Source organism: Vidua chalybeata, chromosome 18 (assembly GCF_026979565.1).
Source record: "Vidua chalybeata isolate OUT-0048 chromosome 18, bVidCha1 merged haplotype, whole genome shotgun sequence".
Taxonomy (NCBI): domain Eukaryota; kingdom Metazoa; phylum Chordata; class Aves; order Passeriformes; family Viduidae; genus Vidua; species Vidua chalybeata.
Genome location: NC_071547.1, coordinates 974,607 through 999,492, shown reverse-complemented (window position 1 = coordinate 999,492; position 24,886 = coordinate 974,607). Strand labels below are relative to the sequence as shown.

At 48.6% G+C, this 24,886-nt stretch overlaps 1 protein-coding gene across 2 annotated transcripts in view; it reads right to left on the bottom strand.

The window, feature by feature from the left end:
• LOC128797321 (transmembrane protein 132D-like) overlaps positions 1 to 24,886 on the bottom strand; it is a 196,702-nt gene that overhangs the window by 15,132 nt on the left and 156,684 nt on the right. For both annotated transcript variants that reach the window (XM_053959746.1, XM_053959747.1), the window contains one exon: positions 19,573 to 19,716. In XM_053959746.1, the coding sequence (XP_053815721.1) occupies positions 19,573 to 19,716 (144 nt within the window). The remainder of the gene's footprint in view (positions 1 to 19,572; positions 19,717 to 24,886) is intronic.

Sequence of the window (24,886 nt, the reverse complement as noted above, 5' to 3'; positions counted from 1 at the left end):
GCTGCAGAGCGAGGATCCTGCGAGGATTCTTCTCCTGAGCCCCGGGAAGAAACAGTGGATGCGAACGGGCAGCCAGCGAGGGGCGGGATGCTCCTGCTGCTCCCGGTGACCGCAGGGCCAGCAGGGCAAACGCCCCGAGCTGCTGGAGCAGGGCTGGCCTGGCCTGAGCCTAGCACCAAAGCTTTCCCCATTGCGTGGGATTTACACTGAATAAGGTCTTAATTTTAAATATTTTGAATTTTAACTGTCAGGCTTGAAGTGTCTGCCAAAATCTGAAAATACCCTTTCAAAGGCGATAGATGATAGAACAAGGGGGAATAGTTTTAAACTGAAAGAGGGCATGATATTAGATATTAGGAAGAAATTCCTCCCTGGGAGGGTGGGCAGCCCTGGCACAGGTGCCCAGAGCAGCTGTGGCTGCCCCTGGATCCCTGGCAGTGCCCCAGGCCAGGCTGGCCAGGGCTGGGAGCAGCTGGGACAGTGGCAGTGTCCCTGCCAGGGCAGGGGTGGCACATTGGTGATGTCCCTCCCAGCCCAAACCATCCATGGTCCTATGAAACCAGAGCCGCGCCCCCAAGACCCCACAGCTCCTCGGCCGTCCCAGCTGGCTCTGTGACCTCGCCTGTCTTAGAGGAGGTGTCAAGTGACCCACCCCAGCTCTGCAGACTGGGAAAAACCAGAGGGTGCTCTGGATTTGGGAAGTCCACACCTTCAGACCTCAACACCTTTCTGCGGAGGTTTTCCTATTGCAGCAGGGTACCAAAACACCCTGCACCCACTGCAGCTGCCTTTTCTACCAGACACAAACACCTCCCGTAGCTTCCAAGGGTCTTGTTTGCTGCCAGGCTTTAACCACCTAGCACTGCTATAAATAGATATTAGCAGAGACCTGTGCACATGAAAAATGGTTTTTACTGCACTAATCCACCTGAAGCATCTCGTAGAGCATATTGATTAAGAGAACTCCGATACCAATTAATTTCTGAGAAATATTTTGGTTTTCTCTGCAGCTTTGTGGCAAACATCAATATATTATCCTCAGCCGAATATACTCGAGTGAAACACGCAATGGGACATTTTAAAAGGACTTACAATTCTGGGCAAACATCCAATTGGAGCTGCAAGTGTAATAGTTCCTTTGTGGTCTGACACAACTCCCTGTGTGTTGGTGTTACCGACTGAAAAATCCCCTCATTAACAGCCTCTCCTCAGGAATCACCTTTTGCTTTTTAAAATCAAGATTTGGCAGATAAAACTTCAGTGGGTTTTTCCTTTCCATGTTTCTCTTGCCCGTTTCCACTACTAAGAACAGTCAGTTTCTCCCCGTGCAGTGGATTTGCACAGATTTTACACATTTTCTGGGGCTGTAGTGAGAGAAGAGCAGCTTCTGCCCAGCCCTTTGTGAGCACATCTTTAAGTCTCTGTACACTCTGTCCTGCCCTGTGATTTATTTCTGTCCATGGGCTGCCTTTTAAGAGCTTTTCCCCTCTGACCACTGAGCTGAGACCAGCCAGGGCCACCTGATGTGTCCCTGGTGCTGAGTGTCCCCTCTGCCGTGGCACTGGCAGTCGAGCTGCCTGGAGGATGAATGCTGCATCTCAGCAGGGCTTGCAAGACACCTACATTTGCTTTCATTTTTGGGTCACGAAATTCAGTTTCATTTCAATTTCAAATGATTAAAATTATGTAAAAATACCACAACATCAAGGAAAAAGTTATTTTAAAATGAAAAAAAATCAAAACATTTCATTTTGGAAATGTCAAAACAAGTTGTTTCCTTGACACAACAAGAACCTGGTAGCATCCTTTTCTTCTTTTTTTCTTCTGTCAGAGATGGAACTCCAAGGAAATTAGCATCATTTCACGAAGCTGCTTTACAGGACTACAAATTCTGACTGAATAAACCATGCCAAACTTTCCCCAATAAGCCTTAATCAACTGGGGCCACAAATCAAAACAAAATCATCACGATGAAACTCTGCTCAGTTGAGATCCAGTCTCCTGGAAGCCGTGGTACCTTTGGCACAGTGAATGTGCTATTCCCACGTGCAGGAAGGGACAGAGAGGCACAGAACCACTTTGCACAAGCCTGGCATTGATTCCCAGCTCCCTCACACACTTACTAGCTGGCTGGGTGTAATTTATTGAGATCAATCCTCTGAAGGATACTGAAGTGGTAAACTCCCACTGAACTCCAGGGGAGTTTGGTGGTTAAACCTCTCTAAGAATCTGGCCTTTAACCTCCCTTTGATGTACCTGTAAAATAAGGCTCCCATCCCTTGTTTCACAGGAATTCTGCAGAGCCTGATGTGTAAGAAACAAGGAAGAGCTCAGGTGCTGGACTTGCACAGCTGCATCTTTCTGTTGATAAAATCTCTGTGCAGTTTTTTTGGGCCAGCCCTTCACCTCCCCACCTGCAGCAGCTGCTGCTGGGGGCAGGGGCAGCTCTGGGGGTGCAGCTCTGCCCAGGGCACACCCAGAGAATCCAAAGGGCCTCCTTCACTCCTGCTGTTCCCCACTCTTGCTGCCACAGCCATCCCCCCTCATTTGCTGTGGGCTGGGCTGCAGTTCCTGCTTTCCAGCTGGACAAGGAGGCTCCCTGCCCACCTGCAGCTCGGGATGCTCAGGGAGCACATCCATGGACTGCAGCTCCTCCACACGCCCTGTGTTCATTCCCAGTGACATTCATTTTCTCTCTGTTAGACAAAAAGAAGATCCTCCTTTAAAGGGTTTTCATAACTTTATGGAAAATTGCTTCAAACCAAATAAAATATAAAAACTCTTCTGCATCAACTGATGAAAAAAGAAATTACCACCCTTGTTGTAGTTTTATGCATGACTGCTATTAAACTTTGGTCCAACAAACCAACAGCTGTTGGTTTTCTTTGTAAAGAAAAAGAAACAGAGAAGCTGGCTTAAAATGCTCTTTCTTGAAGGCTGTAAGAGAAATGTAAATTCTTCCAGACCGTTCTGGACTTCTAAATTAGTTAGAAAAAAGCACTGGGCTGATATATTCTCTGCCTCCTCGGATTCACTCATCTTTCATCTCCATCACTGCATTGCAGACTAGAAGCATCGCTCTTTTTTTGACAACATTCTCATTTTTCCAGCTTCCAAGAAATCTCTAGACAGGGATTGTCAGTTCCAATCATGCAGCTCGTGCTGCAGCAACAGGTGGTTACCAAGGGCCCAGGAAGAACATTTCACCTTTTGCAAAGGGATGGCAGAGCCTGGCGAGGCTGCACACCAGGGCAGGCACGTGGCACGGGAGGAGCTGGTGCTGGTGGCCCTTTGCCAAGCCCTCCCAACACACCTGCAAGGGCACCTGGGCTGGCTGTGGGCACAGGGACGCTGGGGCTGAGAGATCTGTGGAGGTTTACAGAGCCAGCTGAGCACTGCAAGCTCGGAGCTGGGAGATGTGGAGCTGAATTGTGCAGGCACAGCTCCACATTCCCTCCAGGCACCACTGGGCAGATTCACCAGCCTGGGCATCTCTGTGCCACAGGCCACGGCAGGGCACACGCCAGGGGCAGGGCACGGCCCCAGCCCTGCAGCAGCAGACTGCTCTGGATGCTCAAGGATGCAGTCTTTAGGAGAGCCAAGTTCCACCCATCAGGGGTGACATCCCTTTGGCTCTGGAAAGCTTTGGGGCTACCCCAAAGAGCCACACGTCTTCCCTCAAACAGGAACAGTCCTGGGATTTTAACCTCTGTCCAAACAGAAATGGGTCATACATCAGATTTAATGATGTGACCCAAGCCAAGCACGAGACCAGACCTCCACAGACTTAAAGGAGATGAGAGCTGCACAGAAGTGACTGAAAAGCCCCTGCAGGGAGAAGAGAATGCCAGGATGAAAGGAGAGGAGGAGTTTGAACTCCTCAGTGCACTCAGACTTCAGTGTCCCACAAGCCCAGATCTGCAGGCACCAACCTGAGCTGAGCCATTCTCAGCTGGCACGGAAGAGAACAATGCCCAAACGCTGCTGAAATCACTTGTGTAACTCAGACTCCACCCCAGCAAGGGCACTGCCTTTCAGCCACTGCAGCACAGCCAAGAGGAGATGAAATAAATACGCTTAGCAATGGCAGGCTTTGGAGCTACAAGGACAAAGAGATTTCCATCTTGGTAACAGGAGCACTTCAAAGAGTTTTAAGGATCCAGTCCTCTTTCTGCCACAGAGTTTGCTCAGGAAAAATCTAATTCTGCTCCTCTGGCAAGTGTTCAGATACCCAACATCACAACTTAGGGAAAAAAAAGGAAAAATCTGTTGCAATATACATATACTCATGCATACACGCAGGCTCTGGAAAGTTGGCCAACACTTTGAAGTGACGGGGGAAAAATAATGCAACAGCAAAGTATGAAAAATTTCTGAAAGAGTCCTACGCCTTTTTAAGCCAAGAATCACTTGCAGAGAAGCATAAACAAGCAGGGCTGTGCTCCAAGAGCAGCCACAGCACACAAGTGCCAGATGAAAGCTGCCACCAGCCAACACGGACAGGCTGGAGAGCCAGAGAATGTTCCCCAACCCTCCCTGGCTGTGACAGTGACGCCAGAGTTTGCCCTGCAGTGGGACAGAGAACCCTTCCCCACCGGAGCAGAGGGTGGGGACAGCAGCAGGGAGGGCATTCCTGTCCTCTCCTGACCACCAACACACCTCTCCTCCCCCAGGTGCCCGTCTGTGGGGTTCCATGAGAGCAGGGACGGCTCTGGGCACTGAGTGTGCCACAGTGGCACCCGACTGCAGCCTGGGCAGCAGCTCTGCTCCCAGCAGGCTGGAAGGGAGCTCCCGTCCTCATTCCACACACCTCCCACCCTCTGCAGAGCCCTCTGCTCGCCCTTCACTCTACAACCCTGAGCAAGCCCCTCGTGAGGGGCTGGGCTGAGCCCAGGCTGCTCCAGCCTCTCCCTGGGGACAGAAATCATCCAAACCCACTTGCTCCCCGCTGTGAACAGGGGTCATTATTTTGACAAATTAGTTAAATCTCTCTCAGTCAGCAACGAGGACCCTGAATTATTCAACATGCATCCGTCTTTTTCCCTCACAAAAGTGGCCTGTGAAGCAATAAGTGTATTTCACTTGAACCACTTGTGAAAGATGTAAGACAGTTTGGGTTCACTCCAATGCCCCTTGAAGTCAATGCGAGCCTTTCATTTAATTTTCATTTAATTAATTTCATTAAATTTGCAGATGATGCCAAGCTGGGAGGGGTTAGAAGTTCTCTGGAGAACAAGCTTAGAATTCAAAATGATCTTCATAGTGTTGAAAACTATCTGAAATAAATAGATGAGATTGAAGAAAGGTAAGGGCAAAGTACAAAGCTGGATAGAAACAATTAAGTGCAGCATGGGGAAGATTGGCCTGGTGACATCAGTGCAGAAAAGGATTTGAACTAGACAGGATCTGACTCGAAACTCTCCAGCTCTAGGGACCACTGAGGACTGGAGATGATAATTAACCACTGCAGTAACATTTCAGATCTGCTCAGACAAATGACTTTCAAGAATGTTTCCCATTGCTGGAAGTGCTGCTCCTTTCACCTCAGCTGGAAAATTCCAGTGATTTTTACACCTTATAGTGAGATAAGGGATGCACAACTTTTCCTGTCTGTAGTCCAGGCATGCCATCTACAAGAAATGCAAGTTTTCTGGGTAAAAAAAGGACACAAGTATTTCATCTTTGCTCCTCAGATTCAATATTGATCACAAAAGCAAAAGCAGGCCCTGTTGTACTGGGAAATGTGTTTTGCACAGCACCAGAGGCAGAAGAAGCCAGCCCTGGGTCATCCTCCCCTCACAGCTCCCTGAGCCTCCAGGGGGACAGAGCAGGCTGTGCTCAGCACCCTTCCTGATCACAGCAGGGCACTGAAGTTTCCCAATTTATGTTGCTGGTATGCAGTTAAGTAAGTTTGCAGTGCACAAAGTAAATATTACTTCAAACTCCCTTCTTCCCTTCTCAGATGTGAGAAAATGCTAAAGATACTATTCCCACCTGTATTTATAGCATTAGTTGTGAAGCATTCTGATGTGCAAGACAAAACCACTCCCTGAAAATTGATCACACTGCATTAAATCAAGAAGATTCAAGGAAATAAAGGTATTAAAAAGATGGAAGAAAAGGCATCCTGTTTCCTCAGACAGCTAAACAAAAGCCTGGTTTAGGACAGTGAAATCACTGTGGATCAATACTCTTTCATTTCACAGCCAAGCACAATAATAACAACAGTGGTGCTGCTGATGAACATTTATGTTTGAACTACCCCCATTATCCAACAGCATTTCAGCATTTTGCAAAAAAACCTCCTGACAACACTTTGTAAAGCACCTCAGAGTGAGGGCTCAGTGCTCATGACACAAATGTGTGTCTCTGTGAGCCTTTTTTCATAGGAACACCCATTTATCTAGTACAGATAGCATTATCCTCGTGGTGGGAATGAAGGAATTCAGTGTTTACAAAGCTTCCCTGTGGCCACAAAGTGCTGGGGAATGTTATCTGCAAGTCCTGTCTGGGATGAGAAATGAAGGCTCATTGCTGTGACGCTGGAGAATAATCAACCAAACAATGAAAATAGCTACATTTAGCATAAATAGGAAAGCCAGGCCAGAAACATTTCCTCTCACATTGTCCAGAAAAACTTATTAAACAAGCCCACACTTGTGGAATGGGTAGAAGTCCAGGTGAGGACTGAAGAGATGCAGTTTCTATTTCATCTCTGCCATCTGACCTCATAAAAGGTGTTTTTTGTGCTCTGTTTGTTCATTAATGTTTTATTCATGGCTGCTCATGTCACAGGGTGGGCTCTGACGGGCGCTGCAGCTCCTGGCACTGAGGCTCAGTGCTGCTGGGAGATGCTGCAGGAGCTTTCCCAATAAAGATGTGCTCAAAGAGGCAGTGCCAGGCCTGGCCAGGGCAAAGCCCTGCCCGTGCAGAACAGCCAGACACAGCACTGGGGCTCAGGGCTTGCCTCTGACAGCCCCAGAGCAGAGAGAGGTCTCAGAACGTGCCCAGGGTCTCTGCAGAGGAGAAGAACATCAGCTTTTCTCCCCATCACCAAGTAACCCAGCCCAGCTGTGCCCCAGCTCCCAGAGCAGCCAGGGGGAGCAGAGGATCTTGCTGCCAGCCTGAGCCCACAGCTCCCCCGAGCCTCCTTTTGCTTTCAGAGAAATGACAAGAGAACACATTCAATAAAATGTTTCAGGAGCTGGTTTCAGCGAGGATCGGGAATCGAAGGTGGAGGATAATTTGAAAGCATTTTGTAAGATTTTAGCTGCTTGTTCCCATTGACTCTGATGGGAGTCGTGCTGCTTTGATCTTTCAAATGCTTTCACACTCCTTCCATCCTGACAAGCACTCATACCACGGAGCTATTTACTGGGAAATTGAGGTGAGTCCTGAAGCTTGATATCTGAACTATCTTCAAACAACCAAGAGGAAAGAATAGGCAGACTATAAAAGAGGCTCCATCTGAACACAAAGCAGCCTGTGGTACGGACACATCCTGCACGTTCTGTGTTCAGGAACTGGTGATGTTCACAACAAAGTCTCATGGCTGGTCAGTCCCCCACGGGGAAGGAGGCTGGCTGCCTCAGGAAGATGCTCTGGACTCGCTAAGATTATTAAGATTTTTTTTTTTTTTTTTTCAGAAGCAGAGGTGATCCCCACCATGGAAAGAAGAGAGAAGCTGATTACAGGGCGTGCAGAGTTCCTCCCTGGACTCTCCAGCCTCTGTGTATGGATGTGCACAATCCAGTGGAATGAGGTACAGCAGGCAAGAACAGGGTCCTTGATCCTTTTCTTGCCATTTGTTTGGAAAGCAGGATTCCATACAAAGGAGGGAGAAGGAAATGAAGATGTGATATTTGCAAGAGAGCCATGACTGCTGCAAATCTCAGAGTGGAGTTATTCATACCTTCAGGACTGCTGGGAACGAAGCTGCAATTCCAATTTGTTGGTTTCCAAACTCAAAAAGAGTTGTTCTATCACCCTCAGATACTGAGAGGAGGTTTCAGTGCAATGTCATCTGGATCTTTGAGCCTTCTTCCCTCAGACACGTGCAGACAGAGCATTTCCATTCCTCTGCACACAGGGTGGGTGGGCTGGAGCCTGCAGGGCTTTCACAAGCTGAGCACATCTCTGACCATGAGCAGACACTCAGAGGAGGCTCCACTCCCACGGAACCTGAGGCTGTCCTGCCTCCTGCCAGGGACACAAAACTGCCCAGACAGTGCCCTGTGCATCCATTTCTCCAGGAGGGCTTTCCTCCAGATCCCCACTGCTGGCTGCCATGGAACGTCACTGCAGGGACTCCCTGGATTACAGAAATTCCTATTCCCAGAGCTCCTTGTAAAACTTCTGACTGAATTTATGAGAAAAGGCAATTTTCTTAATTCAGCAACAGTGTCCTGCAGAAGCAAGCTCCCTGGCAATACACTACTCCTCACCCAATTTTAAAGTTCACCTACCTTAAGCAAATCTGGCTGTTTCAGCTAAAAGCTGCGCAGCCTTAGGCATTCCTTATCACATGAGCAGATGATCTTTTTAACACCTCAAGTTCCTGAGTTTCGTATCATTCACTAAATCAATCTCCCTTTCATGATTTGTATTTATACCAATGCCCAATTCTATTACAACCCTCTCTTATGCTTTCTCAATTTCCTCTATTATTCTTTTTTAGGTCTATAATATAATTTCAGTGGCTCACTCAGAGGCTGTCACTTCGTATTTACGAACTGAAACTTGAATGTGCAGTATTACTTTATTTCTATGAAAATCCATGATAACTAACGCGGTGATTCAATTTCTACCAAGAGGCTTTATGTTTGGTTTCCTACCTGGCCTCTAACCTTCATTCCTCCAAACAAACTTTTACATCTCTATTTACATATTGGGATCATTACAGTTCTTTTCATCTCCCCATCTCAATGGCTTCAGAAGCTATAATGGATTTAGGCAGGAGTTTAATTAGGAACTGCTCTCTTCTGTATTTCAGGCTACATTTCACGTGAAAGGGTAAAATATACCTCAAACAAATGAAAGGCTTGATGAAAGCCCCCGGGAGCCCCAGGCTAGGTGAGTTTTAGTGGAGCAGAGAATTACTAAGTGGGAGATCCTGGTGCTGGGTCTGTTCACGGGAGGCTGGCGTTCATTTTGTATCTGTGCAAGAAAATCACCCTCAGCAGTTTGCTCTGCTTTGCATGACACCCATGCAGACACAGTCAGGTTGTTTCCAGCAAGGTTTTCCCTTGCTTTCTTTCTTCAGGGAGCATGGAATACATGGAAGATGTCGGAGTTCCATCTCACAGACACTCTGGTCAGTCTTGTCCCTGCTCTGGCCCACTCCTGTCCTGCTGTGAAGGGCAAAGGGACCCCAGGAGGCTGTTCCAGTGGCACTGACCACTGCAGGGGCATCTCCTGACTGAAGGGAGGGCCAGGCTGGGCTCAGGAACACAGAAGAGCCTGGCTGAGTGGTGGTCTCATTATGGTGCTGTGATTTAAATCAGAACTCAGGGCAGCCTGCAGTGCCCATGGGATCTGCCAGCACACACTGGCCAGCCTGGGACTGGCTCCAGAACACACTGCCTCCACCAGCACTGGACCAGGTTCTTCCTCACTGCTGCCTCTGCTGCTCAGGGAAGAAGTCCTCCCTCAGATAATGCGATTCTGGGGCCATCCCATTCCTTCTTCTTCCCCAGAAATTTCTTTTCTGCAGTTTTCCTGTGCTGAGCACACCTTATGATGTTCAGTGTCTCATTTTACCCACTCGGTTTGATCCACTCAACAGCAAAACAACCAGCCAGGCTGCGAAGGAAATCTTGTCAGTAATTAGCCTGGCTGGAGATCAGCTGATAGCTGTCAGCTCAGGCACTGCAGAGCCCAGGATGAGGTTCATCACAGCTCCACACAGCTGCAGAGAAAGGACTGTGAACACACACTGCCCAGCCGAGGCTGCTCAGGGAACAGAGAGCTCCAGATGAGATTAGACACACACACTGTTTAACCTGGGAACAAAGGGCACAATTTGGAAAACTACGTGTCAAGGTGTCTTCAAAAATTAGCAGAGTACAGACACTGCACTGCCACAGGGGCTGCTGCTCCTCCGTCTGCAGGCGCCCGTGAAATCCTGGCGATGGGATTCGGAGCCCTAGGGAAACACTGGCTTTCAAGATTTGTTACAAGCTTGAAGCTCAGCTCAGCATCATCCAGAAGTGTGAAGAACTTTCACGGAAACGCGGGCAGACTTATGGCTGTGGCACTGGAACAAGTGCAATTGGCTCTGGCTGATGTTTGCTGCCAGCGCGAGGCGGTGCCAGACGGAGCCAGCCCGCGACAGCCAGAGCCCTGCTCAGACACAAACAGCTTCCCAGCGAGGAACACCTCCTCTTCTCCTCATCCCGTGAAGTGCACAGCAATCCCATTCACCACACCAGCTACATCTGCCTTTTCAGTGGCAGCAATGAGATGCAATCATTAACAGACGTTAATGTATGTGTGGGTGCGTGTGAGACCGACTTTTACTGACAGCCAAGTGCAATTAATGTAATGCTCACAGAGAACGCATCAAATGTACTTTAGTCCCATCCACTGTGCCTTTAGAAGCCTCCTCACCAGGGCAAATGATACTTCCCTTCATTACTGAAGTTTCTCTTCTCCCTCTCTGCCTTTCAGTGCAATGAAATGGAGCATGTAATGGAACGTCATATTCATAGATTCCGTTCTGGAATCAGCTCCAGGTCTGCACAAAGGCTCAAACACTACAGCAGCTTTTCACATGCTCACAAATGCTCAAAGAAATTGCTGAGAGCACTCAAATCCCCAAGTCTAAAGAAGATGCCCTAAATTTACTCCAACAAAACCCCTTTGCAGCTGCAAAATAATTACCTGCTTGCAAATAATCACATTATTTTAATAGTTATTATAAGGAACAGATTATTTAAGTTGGGAGAAAATATCAGCTTTGTATAATACCCACCTGCTCTATATACACAGTTACACTTTTAGTTAAAATTGAAGAGCCATTAAAGCCACTTTTTGTAGGTGCTTAGGTTTCTAATTTGCAATTAAATTAATTGGATTTGAATGCCTAAATTGATTCAGAAATCAGGCTTATCATCCAATAACCAGTTCAACAGGACGATGCTGCAAACCAAGGCTGAAACAGGAGAGTTGTTCAGCATTTCTGTGGGCAGCTGATGAGGGAAACCAACGGCACTGGTGTGTCCTACAAAGAAATACAGCAGCCAGGGCAGTGTCAGAAAGGCAGGAGAGCAGAGCCTGTCCCACGTGTAAAGCACGAGAACTGCTACAGGTAATCATTTCTGCTAATAAACTGCCCCCACGTAACTCCTGCTATTCTGGCAGCTCGAGCACTTTTCAGGTGTGTTTGACTGCTTTACCTTCTTTTCTCTTGAAATCCTTAAGTACCACATTTTTTTTTTTTTTATATAACTGCAAAAAGAAGTACATGGGTAGCCAAAAGTCACCATCCTAAAAGAAATGCAAAATGGTCCAGACAGCGAATAAAAGAGAAGAGATCTTCAGTCAATTGACCTGCACGGACTCTGTTATATAAGAAATCTGAAAATATTTCTAAATCCTTCCTTACTCAACCACCGATGTTTTATCATGACAGAATTTTGTATGGGCTGTGATTGATTTAACAGGAGTGATTTCTGGAGAGCCTGTGCTCTGCCCTAGTTAGGGTTATGGATGTTATTAAAAACCCTAATGACGATGCTTCTACATTACATTTTACATCTCAAGGCATTCTTTGGGGGTTTGGCATTAATGCTGTTTGTGTGTCGAGGTAATTCAGCACGTGACACACCTTCTGTGTGCCTCTGCTGAGACAGAGCAGATCAGCGACGTGCCAGGGCCCACAGCAGCACAGGTCAGTGCAGCACCTCTGAAAGCATCCCAGGGATATCCAGTTGTTACCCACTCTCGTTAAGGGAGAAATGAAAATCCAGTGTCACCCGCTGTGTGCAGGCTGAGCCCTTACTAGAATCTGCAACGCCTAAAATCCCATCCCAGGTTTAGCCATTAACCATGAGTCCTTCCTTCATTAGAACATGGGCAGCATTAAAAATCAGGTTCGTTGTGGCCTTTCGACCCCAGCCTCCCTAACTCACGCAGCCTCCCCTTTTCCTGCAGAATCACCCTTGGCTCCCCCAACTGCCTCTGAGAGCTCTGGGAACCCTGCAAGTATTCCACAGCTGATGTTCAGGACACCTCAGCTCTGACCAGCACTATACTTTCTACTATTAGAAATTTCTCTGTTTCTCTATACTCCAGGACACGAGCCCCACCCTCAGCAAACACTGACACAGTCCGTGGATCTGAGCAGGTTTAAATCAGCTGAAAAGATCTTGTCACGTGTGTTTTTATTTCAGCACACCTAACACAACGTGTGGCCAGTCCTGAGCGTGGCAGGCAATGCAAAGTCATTCCGTGGCTGTGAAAACCCCAAAGTGGGCCGAGCAGCCAGTCATTTACATGGCACCGTGTTCTAACTGTGGGGTGGCAAAGCAGCACAGAGCTTTGTGCCAGCACCTGGAGGGTGGCTCAGAGCTGGCACCAGCAGCTATAAATAAATGCCTCACCTCCTCAGAGAGAGAGGCAGACGGGCACTGGAGCTGCTGAACACACTGGGAACTTCTCAGGAGGAAGAATGGCGGTTTATAGTCACTCACACAAGCTCCTGTTTTGGGGACAGGTGTTAGGGGATGGTCTGAGCCCAGGTTAGCCCTCGTTCCTCTCAGGGTGACATCACATGCTGCTCTGCAGCCCCAGCCCAGGGAAGGGAGCAGGGCACTCCCTGTCTGCTCCTTCCTCCCCCAGCATGTTTGCTCTAGAGATACACCACAAATCTCTTCTCTCGGAGATGGTGGAGCATTGCCCACAGCTAGGTTCAGTGTGCCATGAGGTGGGGCTGGGAAGCAGCTGAAAACCCCTGCGTGGCCTTTGCAAGTCCAGGGGTGTTGCCCTGATTTTTGAAAGTGTTAAGTTTTCTTTTATAGTTCTTCTGAAAAGTGTTAAAGTTCTCATAAAACTTCTTCAGCCTTCTGATAATGTTCACATGTTTGAGAGTCAGAGTTCCCACACAATTTCATGTAGAAATAGAATTGTTTACGTATTTCCCTGTGGCTGGAGAGAAATGACTAATTGATCTTTGGACCAGTGTGGTTGGAGAGGTGGTAATTCCATCCTCCAATTCATGGTCACCTTTGGAATTGTATAAACACCAGATGTTTGAATAAAACTGGCTCTTTTTCTCCTTTGAACTTCCCAAGCTCTGTGCACTCATTTCATGTCCAATAGTGACACAGGGGTTTGGACACTGCCACAGGGGCGTCTCCCACTGCACACCTGACACTCACAAACAGCTGAGGCACCTGGAACAGCCTCACCCTCCTTCCTGAGCACTCCCTGAGGGGATGCACAGGGATGGGATCAGCCTTCCAGGGAGGGAATGTGGTCAGGATAAGGATGGCACACAAGGGAATGCCCGTGCAAAGCCTGGGTGGCATGCAGACAAAACACAGAGCAGAAAGAGGCACTCCTGGCACCTCCCAGGAGTGATTCCTGCTGGCTCCTGCTCCAGAGTCACTCCTTCCCCAGTGCTGGCACTGCGAGCATCCCAGACGAGCTCAGCCAGGGAGCAGGGAGCTGAGCAGGCAGACAGCTCATTCCAAAAAAACAAAAAAGGATTAATTTTCACTCAGCTGCACTCCTGGGCAGCAGAGCCAGGGATGGCAGCTCCGTGTGAGCTTTAAGCAGCCTCAGAACTGCACCCCAGGCGTGGCTCAGCACACTGGGGACGTTCATCAGCCCCTGCTGGGGCAGCTAATGGTTACATTTGCTCACTGGGAGCCCCTTGGCACTACTGTTTGGATCTCCTTTAGATATTCCCTTCCTTTTTATGGATATAGGCATATGGCTCCCTATAAAGGAAGAGAAATACCCACAGAAAGAGATTATCATCCTGGCTCTACAAGAACACGTATTTTTTTCCATGAAGCACAAAAACCCCAGATTCCTGGGTATCTTCTGCAGAATTCTGAAGAAGCCTCAATTCAGAAATTATTTGGATTTTTTTTTCCATTACAGAGAAGTTTTTTACCTTATAAGCTTACAGCCTTTCAAAAATATAAAGGAACAGGCAACAGCGACTGTGGCAGTCCCACTGGGGTTTTCAGTATGGATGATTACAAAAAGGCAAATAACACCACAGAAACCTCGTTACTTCCCAAGATTCACATCAGAATGATGAATTGGCAGAATATGAAAGAGACAAATCCAGTAACTTCAACAGCTTTAGGTGAGTTCCAGACTATTCCTGGGAGGTGCAAGTCTGTTGTATTGGTTCCACATTCAGAATTCATCTTTGCCATGTCTGTTTTTCATACCAGAGAGAGATTAAAATTGTGCCTTCTGCCTTTATAAGCAACACCAGCAGCACATGAGCTGAAGTCTACAGTTATTATTACAACTCTTAGCTTTGACAGTGCATTTTTCTGAGTTTGTCTTGTGTTCCTAGAGCAGAGCAGAAAAAGCATTTTCATTTTTAAAGTTGCTCCATCCTAAGGTGAAAAGGTCAGATGGATTCCAATGTCAGGAATACTGAAATGGAGTTGAAATGACAGGACATGATTTCATCATTTTCTATCAAAATGAAATGTTTAGACATTGCAGAAAATAAAAACATACATTTGCTGACTTAAATCAAGGTTGTCTCCAAGATGGATCAAAAATTTTTGGGGATGGAATAAGGCTGCTCAGCTGATGGGAGAAATCCCCTTATATAATGTAAAATCACAGCACAAACTTGATCTCCACTGGAGATCTCTCAAGGCACAGATTCATCAGTTATGTTCTGTATTATGTATATAAAATATTGCACATTCTGGTTAGCCAGTTTGACAGATCACTGCTCCTCAAACAAGGGCTTGCTCCTCCTGGCCCTTCCCACTCTGCCCTGGCCCCGGGCAGGATGATCCCTCTCTGCTGTCCTTCTCCCTGCAGCAAGCCCGGGGTGAGCACTGATCTCACTGCCAGCCTGCTCAGAGCTGATGGAGCACCGGGATCTCTCCTCCCAGCCCTGCTCTGAGGGCTCTGTGCACCTTTGCAGTGCCCCCACGGGGAGCTCACACCTTGCAGCTGAACACCTGTGTGACCACAGGTGTGGATATTCTCAGTTCAGCCAGAGAGAAAAGGAGAAAGATTTCTGCCAGGCTAAGACTGGGGAAAAGCCCAGGAGGAATGTAAACAATCCATTCTCTTGCATTCTGTTCATATTGTTTATAGATCTGTTCTACCACACTGACCTGAGCCCAGTGTGCCAATCAGGTGGAATGGTTTTACTTTAGGACAAATGGAATGAATGTTCACGATGTTCTCTATAAAAGAGAGAAGTGCTTTTGAATAAATGCTCATTTTACTTTCTAAAACCATACGAGTCATTTCGCCCATCCCTGGCCCAACAAGATCACACAGGGACCCAGGAATGTGCTGCAAGAGGAATGTCCAGGGCTGCCCTGGAGCACAGCCTGAGATCCACAGCACTGCAGCTGCCAGTGCTGGACGAGGAGCAGACAACATCCTGACTCCATTCTCTTCTCCCTTTGATTTCTCACTCTGTCACTCCAGCGACTTTAGAAGAATTCAACTTCTCCCCGAAGTGCACCAGTGTAAGGAAGAAAAGGAACAGCTGTTAAAAGTTTCATGCTTTAAAACACTGTCTGCTTCAGGCTACTTTAAGTGCTCTGACACTTCAGCTTCCCTAAGTCTGTCACATGATTAAAAAGATGTTATTTTACCACTGATAAAACCACACTAAGTGTTAGTGAAAGATTTATTAGCCTGCAGTAATATTTTACAAATTGCCAAGTGTGATGCTCTCCCATCCAATCCACTCCAAAGTGTCAGAGCAGAGCAGCTGCCAGCCCTTCCCTGGACCAGGAGTGAGTGCCCATGTGGAGCTGTGGGGAGCAGGGGGGTCAGCAGCCCTGCCCAGCACAGCCAGGGCCACCAGACCCTGCAGAGGACAAGTGCCAGGCCAGCCCCCACAGCCACGGCGGGCTGGACAGCTCTGGGAGAGCTGCACCAAGGGAAGGAAATACAGCTCAGGTATAGGAAAACTGTTTTTACAGAAAAGTGATAAAGTTCTGGGATGTTCTGCCCGGGGAGGTGGGGGAGTCACCATCCCTGGGTGTGTTTAACAAAGCCTGGCTGTGGCACTGGGTGCCAGGGTTCAGCTGAGGTGTTGGGGCTGGGCTGGACTCGATCTTGAAGGTCTCTTCCAACCCAGTGATTCTGTGAGTTCTGTGATTCTGGCTTACTGTGATTCTGTGATTCTGGAATTCTGGGATTCTGTGTGATTCTGGGATTCTGGGATTCTGGAATTCTGGGATTGTGTGATTCTAGGATTCTGGAATTCTGGGATTCTGCAATTCTGGGATATTGTGATTCTGTGTGATTCTGGGATTCTGGGATTCTGGGATTGTGTGATTCTGGGATTCTGGGATTCTGGGATTCTGTGTGATTCTGGGATTCTGGGATTCTGCAATTCTGCAATTCTGGGATATTGTGATTCTGTGTGATTCTGGGATTCTGGGATTCTGGGATTGTGTGATTCTGGAATTCTGGGACTCTGTGAATGGGAATTCCCAGAGAAGGCCACGCTGGACACCCTGCAGGGCTCTGGGGTAGTGCCCAGGCTGTGCCAGGGATGCCAGCAGCAACCACAACCCCCTTCCAGTCCCCGAGCCTGGCAGCTTCTTGTCATCCATCCAGGCAAACCCCCCAGGCTCCCTGGCAGCCCTGGCACAGCCCCAGGGGCTCCAGGAGAAATCAGCTGCAGGGGTTCTGGTGGAAAAGCACACAGGTTTGGCTAACACACAGATTTCAAATGCAGTCCTCTAGGAAATGCACAGTACAGCACAGAAAAGGGGCAGAGGAGCTGAATCCTGCTCCCAGCGCTGGCTCCAGCACCGTGTGACTTCTGGCAACTTTCAGGTGTCTGATCAAACAAAATGAACAAAAAGGAGTATTCGTTTCAGGGTAACTGAAATGCAGATTTTCAATTAACTCGTCAAACTGAAAACCCAGAGCACTGGAAAGTGTTGCTTTGGAAACTTCCAGGCTTTGTTGAGCCTTGAAAAAAATGGCCATTTGGAAACAGAAATGTCTTTTCAAAATGAAAGATTAAAAGAAGCTGATTTTTCTTCTCTCCTTATTCCTGATTAAAATAATCTTGAGAGTTTATTCCTTACTAATAATTCAGCAAAAATAAAGTCTGCTCAAAAATCTCTCTTTTTTCCCATGAGTTCAGTAGGAGTTTTACTCTACAAATGGTCAACACTTGACAGCACTTTGAAATTTACACCTTAACTTTTCTGTGTCTCACAGTCCTCATTAGTGAAACAGAGTCTGTAACACACCTCCATTTTCTGGTGTGGTTATTCTCTCATGCTGGACCAAATAATTTCTGATAATCATTTGTCCAAAAAAATATTGTTTCAATGGACTAAATTCTGCTCTGACATATTCAACCACGTTCAGGTAGGTGCAGTTTGGCACAAAAAGAGTCAGTGCAGAGTTTGGACCAGCTCTTTAAAGTTCTTTGAAGTCTCAGATGAAAGAAGCGAGTAATAAATGTGGACCCTGAAACGAAAAGAAGAATGAGGTACCCTCATTCTGCAAGGAAAATGAGCTTAACCTCATCATTAGTCAACACCAAAAAACCAGGAATAAAAGCTAAGCCACGAAGACATAATCAATCTGTGAGATGCTACTTGACAGATGTGCTGAGAAACAGCAACAGTAAAGACCCAAAGAAAGGTAATCTTAATCTTTCTATTTCAGTGGGCATCTTAAGCAGGTTTTTCTTCCGTTTTCTATTCCCCACTCTAATGCCCAGAGAACAGAAACTCTAATTACAGCTGCATGCTGAAGGCTGGCCAGTAATTATATATCTCTATCTTCATTAGATGCCTGTGAACAAGGCTTGCTCTGAACCAGAGCAGGTAAACTGGCAACTCGAGACACATTTTCAATTAAGAGCTCACTTCAAAATGGCAACTCATTTTGGCTGTGCAGAGACCTCTCTGCTGCTGCAGGATGTCCTGATCGCTGCTGCTGCTGGCAGCCTGCTGTGGCACGGGCTGTCACTGACACCACTGTTAGTGGTGTGGCTGTGTGAATACACCACACACAGCACCGACTGCTTGTTCATGTCCTTACAGCAACCACCAAAACATCTGAAAGCACAACTGCTTTTTTACATCCCTTCCAAATGATGTATTTCCTTTCAAAATCTTTTTTTTTTCCCAATTCACCAAAAAAAAAATTAAATAGAAGATGAGTGAGCTAGCAAGGACTTAGTTCATTAATTCCTACAACATAAGGACAAATAATTTCCTTCTGTTTTTAAACTACATGAAGTCAAACAGTTTGCTATATTTGGCAGATTTACCAGATCCAAAAGGGCTTCACAGAAGAGAAAAACCCCCAAACCCCAAAGGTTCCTAATAATACAGCCAGAAAGACATGTTTAATCAGAAAATACCAACACGGGGCTAATCAGCTAAGGAGGAACACTGAGAAGATTCTAACAGGGAAGCATTAAAATACTAAACTTTGAAATTGCTGGGGTTCATCTCATGTATAAGAAATTACCATGAAGGAATTATTTAAAACAAGTCCAATGAGCATAGAAATTGCAATTATTTCCTTTTCTGTCAGAACAGATAGCTCAGGAGAAACCATTTCCACCTCTGCCCAGCTCTATTCTTCACCCATTCTGCCCGAGCTGTCAGTGGCTCTGTGACAGGCAGCCACCAGACGTGTGGGTACGTCTCCAACCTCCCAGATGGCAGTAACTACCCGTCTGTGCCCACGGAGGCAGAACATGCCCACCAGCAGGGGTGCTTTTAGGTGCTGGGGCTCGGGAGGCTTTGGAGCTGCACACAAGCCTGAGCTGCTGGAGCCCAAAGCCAGAGGAGCCAGGGCAGAGCAGAACCCTCAGCGAGCTCCAGGCAGCTCTGGGCAGGGCCAGGGCCCCAGGAAGTTAAAACTGAATTTTTTATTGTTTTTTTTTTTTTATAACCAGCACGTCCCAGAACGGTTACAAACCCTCCAGGCCACGCTCCCAGCTGCTGGGAATGGCTGTTATCCCATTTCCCATTCACTCCTGGGAGCGTGGCCTGGAGGGTTTGTAACCGTTCTGGGACGTGCTGGTTATAAAAAAAAAAAAACAATAAAAAATTCAATTTTAACTTTCATTTGTAGCTGCATCTCTTGTTTCCTCTTCTGGAGAGGCACAGGGAGAGACAGCCCTGGAAACGCTTCCAAAGAGGAAGTGTCAGACAGTCCCACGTGTTCGACGAGCAGGAGGGAAAATTGTGATTTTGTGTTTGGTTTGTTGCTTCACTGGAGCGAGCTATGCAGCAATAACAGCAATAATAAATCTTGGTGTTCCAGCAGGAGAGCAGTCAGAAAATGAAAGAACTTGTTCCATTAGAGAACAGCACTGCTCTGCAGGGCTCTGTGCAAGGAGCAGCCTGATCCTACCTTAATGACGTCTTCATCTGATGATCTGCATTCCACAGAGTCCACAAGATCTGTCACAGTCCCATCATCTTCCACAGAAACCACCTTGACAGGGACAGCCACTGTCTTCCCAGTGAGGATAGCTGTGTTCAGGATCTCTGCTTCCTAAGAGCAAAGAAAGCACGAGGCCACTTAGTGTACATATTCTGCAATTAATGCATTGGTACGCCCAGACTCAGCTGTAATTCCTCATGGCTGTGCCAGGAGCTGTTCCAAGTGCAGCAGGCAGCACGGGCAGGTTTCCTCCCTGCAGCCCTGGCCCAGCTCCCAGCTGGGATTCAGGGCTGTGGAGGCATCTGTCCTGCCCTAACTGCTGGGGCTCCCTGAGGAACAGAGCAGCCACCCAGAGTGACCCTGCAGCACTGGGACAGACAGCTGGACGTGGCAGCAGTGACACCTCCAGCCTGAGCAGCATTTTTAAAAGTGCTAAGTTTTCTTTTATAGTTCTTTTGAAAGTTTTAAAGTTCTTATAAAACTTCTTTAGCCTTCTGATAATGTTTACATGTTTGAGAGTCAGAGCTCCCACACAGTTTCATGTAGAAATAGAATAGTTTACATATTTCTCTGTAGGGAGAGAGAAATAATTGATTGATCTTTGGACCAGTGTGGTTGGAGAGGTGGTAATTCCATCCTCCAACCCATGGTCACCTTTGGAATTGTATAAACACCAGATGTTTGAATAAAACTGGCTCTTTTTCTCCTTTGAACTTCCCAAGCTCTGTGCACTCATTTCATGTCCAATAGCAACACATGCTCATCTGGATTTTCACCTCTCAAGTCTTGCTGCTTGGCCCCTTTTCTGAAAGGTTTCCTACCAACACTGTAGGACATTCTGTGCCAGGAGTGCCCCTCTGCCTGCACACCAGGCTGGCCAGGCACAGCTCAGGGCCAGCGTTTGAGCTGCCCTTGGGGATGCAGACTGGGCAAGCTCAGGGCCCAGAGGCTGTGGAGCAGTGGCACTGCCTCTCCTGACAGGCACCGTGGCTTCCCTTGCTCTGCCTCCAGGGGAATCAGAGTCAGATTTGGGTCCTGGACTCTGTGGGATCAGAGCCTCTCCCATTTTCTAGGATTTATCCAGGCTCTTGGTAGGCAAGCACCTCCCCACACCTCTTTCTTTACCTTCTGAAGAGGTTTGTGCAAACCCAGCCTCTCTCAGACAGAGGAGGGATGCTGGGAGGGCCTGGGCTCAGCAAACAAAACGAGCTCTGTGGTGACCAGTGCCTGTTGCAAAACACGTTCCTCCCGTTTGATTCACCAGTTCTTCTTTACAAGTGCTGAGTTCTGATTACCTGAAGAGCATCAGACTAAGCAGTGCTTTGTCACCTGGGTGTCACCTCTGTCTGGCACCACAGACTGCCTGATCTCTGCCACGACACTCTGAGCACAAATTGATGCCCCAGTCCTCCCAGCCCGAAGTGCAAGATCCTGCTCATTTCTGGAAAGGTCTCTGAGCCTTTCAGAGCTGTGCCTGTGAAGCTGGGACCATCCTGTAGAACAAGAGGCTCTTGATTTCAGCTGCCTCTTGTGTAACAAAGGCTCCCAAAGCCCCCCAAGTGCTAAATTCTCATTATCTAAATAGCTCCCACTATGAGCTCTGAGGCTGACCTGATTTTACTCCTGCAAGACAAGAGAGTGGGGATTGGAACCCAGTTACCAGAAGATGATGGCTGCTCCTACTGCCTCTTGGGCTAAAGGGGAGAAGCTGAGATTTTTCTCCTCTAAAGTATTAACATCAAAAAGACCTTTTCATCTTATTTAAAGAAACAGACACACTTTATTCAGACCCAAAGCAATACTTAAAGAAAGAAAAAAACCCCTCCTGGTCACTTGATATCTGCTTTGCTAAGGTTGCCCCATCCTCACCATGATCTTTAGGGAAGGGAGAAAGAGGATTTCACAAAAAGAGAACTTGAGAAGAAAATCCTCTCCCTCCTTCAGCACAAAAGCCCTTGAGATATTTTAAAATGACAATTCATCCAAGGGTGAGAGTATCTGCCCGTACAGTCAGGTCTGTCTTGAGCACACGTTTGTTCTCAGTGCAGAACAGCTCAGGCAAGGAGCTCTCAGGTTTGCAATGAAGTTTCCAGGTTCTGTGGTTTTCCCACATCTGGGCTCTGCAGCCAGGTTCCTCAGAAGCTTTCGCTGCTCCCTGTAGGCTCTGCAGAGCTGCAGAGGGGGGCAGCTGACAGCACAGCGCTGTTAGCACCCGCTGCAATCACAGAGCTGGTGTCAGGCCCTGCTGGCAGCGTTCTGCGAGCACTTGGCCACGAATCTCATTTCTCTGGGACTGCTGGAGGCCACAGCACCTACCAAGCTGCTCACACCTCGTACTGAGCTGCAAAGAGCTGCTCCCCCAGGCAGCCACAGCTCCCTCCCTCCCCTGGATCCATTAGTGTGACCCTCGCAATGATTTTATAAAGCAAAGGGAACTTTAATAAGCCAGCCTTTGATTAATGAGCTCTGCTTTCCAAAGGCAAATGGAATTTCCCCTGGTAAGAGCCGGTAACTGCGAGTGATTCTCAGAAGCTCCATGAATTCCTTCTGAGGCTCCGAGTTTTGCAGGGCTGGCTTTGGATACTCTGAACACAGAGTGCCTCCCAGAGCAGCCCTTCCTGCCCTGGCTGGGGATGCTGCCCTTCCCTTCCCTTCCTTCCCTTCCCTTCCCTTCCCTTCCCTTCCCTTCCTTCCCTTCCCTTCCCTTCCCTTCCCTTCCCTTCCCTTCCCTTCCCTTCCCTTCCCTTCCCTTCCCTTCCCTTCCCTTCCCTTCCCTTCCCTCCCTTCCCTTCCCTTCCCTTCCCTTCCCTTCCCTTCCCTTCCCTTCCTTCCCTTCCCTTCCCTTCCCTTCCCTGCCCTGCCCTGCCCTGCCCTTCCCTGCCCTTCCCTGCCCTGCCCTGCCCTGCCCTTCCCTGCCCTTCCCTTCCCTTCCCTTCCCTGCCCTGCCCTGCCCTGCCCTGCCCTGCCCTGCCCGAGGCTGCAGCCGGCAGCGCTGTGCTCAGCCCAGCTGGCACAGGGCTGGCACTGCGCTGGCACTGGGCTGAAAATGGGGTGACACTGGGCTGGCACTGGGGTGACACTGGGTGGCCCTGGGCTGGCACTGGGTGGCACTGGGTGGCTCTAGGTTGCCCTGGGCTGGCACTGACACTTGGTGGCACTGGGCTGGTGCTGGGTGGCACTGGGCAGGCACTGGGAGGCACTGGGTGGCACTGGGCTGGCACTGGGCTGTCCCTGACACTTGGTGGCCCTGGGTTGTCCCTGGGCTGGCCCTGGGCAGGCACTGGGAGGCCCTGGGTGGCACTGGGCTGGCACTGGGAGGCCCTGGGCAGGCACTGGGTGGCCCTGGGTGGCACTGGGTGGCCCTGGGCAGGCACTGGGTGGCACTGGGCTGGCACTGGGTGGCCCTGGGTGGCACTGGGTGGCACTGGGTGGCCCTGGGCAGGCACTGGGTGGCACTGGGTGGCACTGGGTGGCCCTGGGTGGCACTGGGTGGCACTGGGCTGGCACTGGGTGGCACTGGGCTGGCACTGGGAGGCCCTGGGCAGGCACTGGGTGGCCCTGGGTGGCACTGGGTGGCCCTGGGCAGGCGCTGGGTGGCACTGGGTGGCACTGGGTGGCCCTGGGCAGGCACTGGGTGGCACTGGGTGGCACTGGCTGCCCCTGGGCTGGCAATGGGTGGCACTGGGTGGCACTGGGTGGCACTGGGCTGGCACTGGGTGGCCCTGGGCTGGCCCTGGGCTGGCACTGGGTGGCCCTGGGTGGCACTGGGTGGCACTGGGTGGCACTGGGCTGGCACTGGGTGGCACTGGGTGGCACTGGGTGGCTCTAGGTTGCCCTGGGCTGGCACTGGGTGGCCCTGGGCTGGCCCTGGGCTGGCACTGGGTGGCACTGGGTGGCACTGGGCTGGCACTGGGTGGCCCTGGGCAGGCACTGGGTGGCCCTGGGTGGCACTGGGTGGCACTGGGTGGCACTGGGTGGCCCTGGGCAGGCACTGGGAGGCCCTGGGTGGCACTGGGTGGCCCTGGGCAGGCACTGGGTGGCCCTGGGCTGTCCTGCCCTGGCAGCCCTGGGCCGGGTGCTCTGCCTGCAGAGGTTTCTGTTCCTGCACAGAGGATGCTCCTGCAGGCTCTGCTCTGCACCCCACCCTGAGCACAGAGGAACAGCACCTGGAGCAGCTCACGCTGCAGGGCATGGAGAAACGCTCCTGCAGCACCTGTGCAACAGCCAGCAAGGGCTGAACACCCTCCGTGTGGAAATGACTTCATTCTGAGGAAACAAACATGATACTTATGTAGCCACGCTGAGATTTAGAGTGCAGAGCCTCGGCATGTAAAAGCCATAAATCTAAAGAGTTACTAATTTATAACTGTTGCTTTTTGCTGCTTGAGTGAAAAAAAGGAATCTCCTGAAGAAACATTATGTTCTTTATCTATAACTAACATAGATTACAGCAGATAAGATTTCAGGGCTCCTCGGGATGGGAATAGTTATGCTTTTGCAAAGCTACAGCCAAACAGTCTCATTGGTAAAAGTTGATTTCCTCAGCAGCTATTAAAAAGGTGCTGAACTTTCTCTAACTATTAACACAGCATATCTCTATAATTCACTTACACTGAGCCCCTCCAACAATAAAATGAAATAATCAGAGAAAAACATGTCTCTGCATGTAATAGAAATGGAAGACCGGGTAATCTTTATTCTGAAATCGCTACCACGGTAAATAAATAGTAATACCTTAAAGAAGATGCTAGAGTGAGTGTTCTTTGCTTACTGAAGAGATTCATATTAAATAACTGAGCATATTAAGCCCTGCAGCAGAAACATATTCAGAAGATGTACACAGTAAGCATCAATTTAAGTTGAAATGCAGAAGTGAATACCTATTAGGTTTTTTCAATTTTAATAGGTAGCTTCCCTGAAATTTAATTTCCCTTCAGACATCTTTTGCCTTATCTTTCCTAGAGTGAAAAAAAGGATTTTACAATATCTTTATAAATCTTTCCAAATTTCTGTTTCTGTTGTCTGTGTATACACAGATAGCATTTCCTAATGTTTGTGTGTGCATATGTATATATCTAACTTCTGAAAGAAGCCAATGCATCACTAACTCGTGCTTAGCTCTGATCCAGCTGCTGAGCTCCCCTCGCAGTTGGGGACACAAGGGGGTCCCTGCTGACCCTCAGAACTCCATGGCAGTTTGGTCTGAGCCTGGCTGGAAATGCTCATCAGCCCCTTGCACTGCATGCTGTCAAACCACATTTACCACTGCATTGAACTCTCT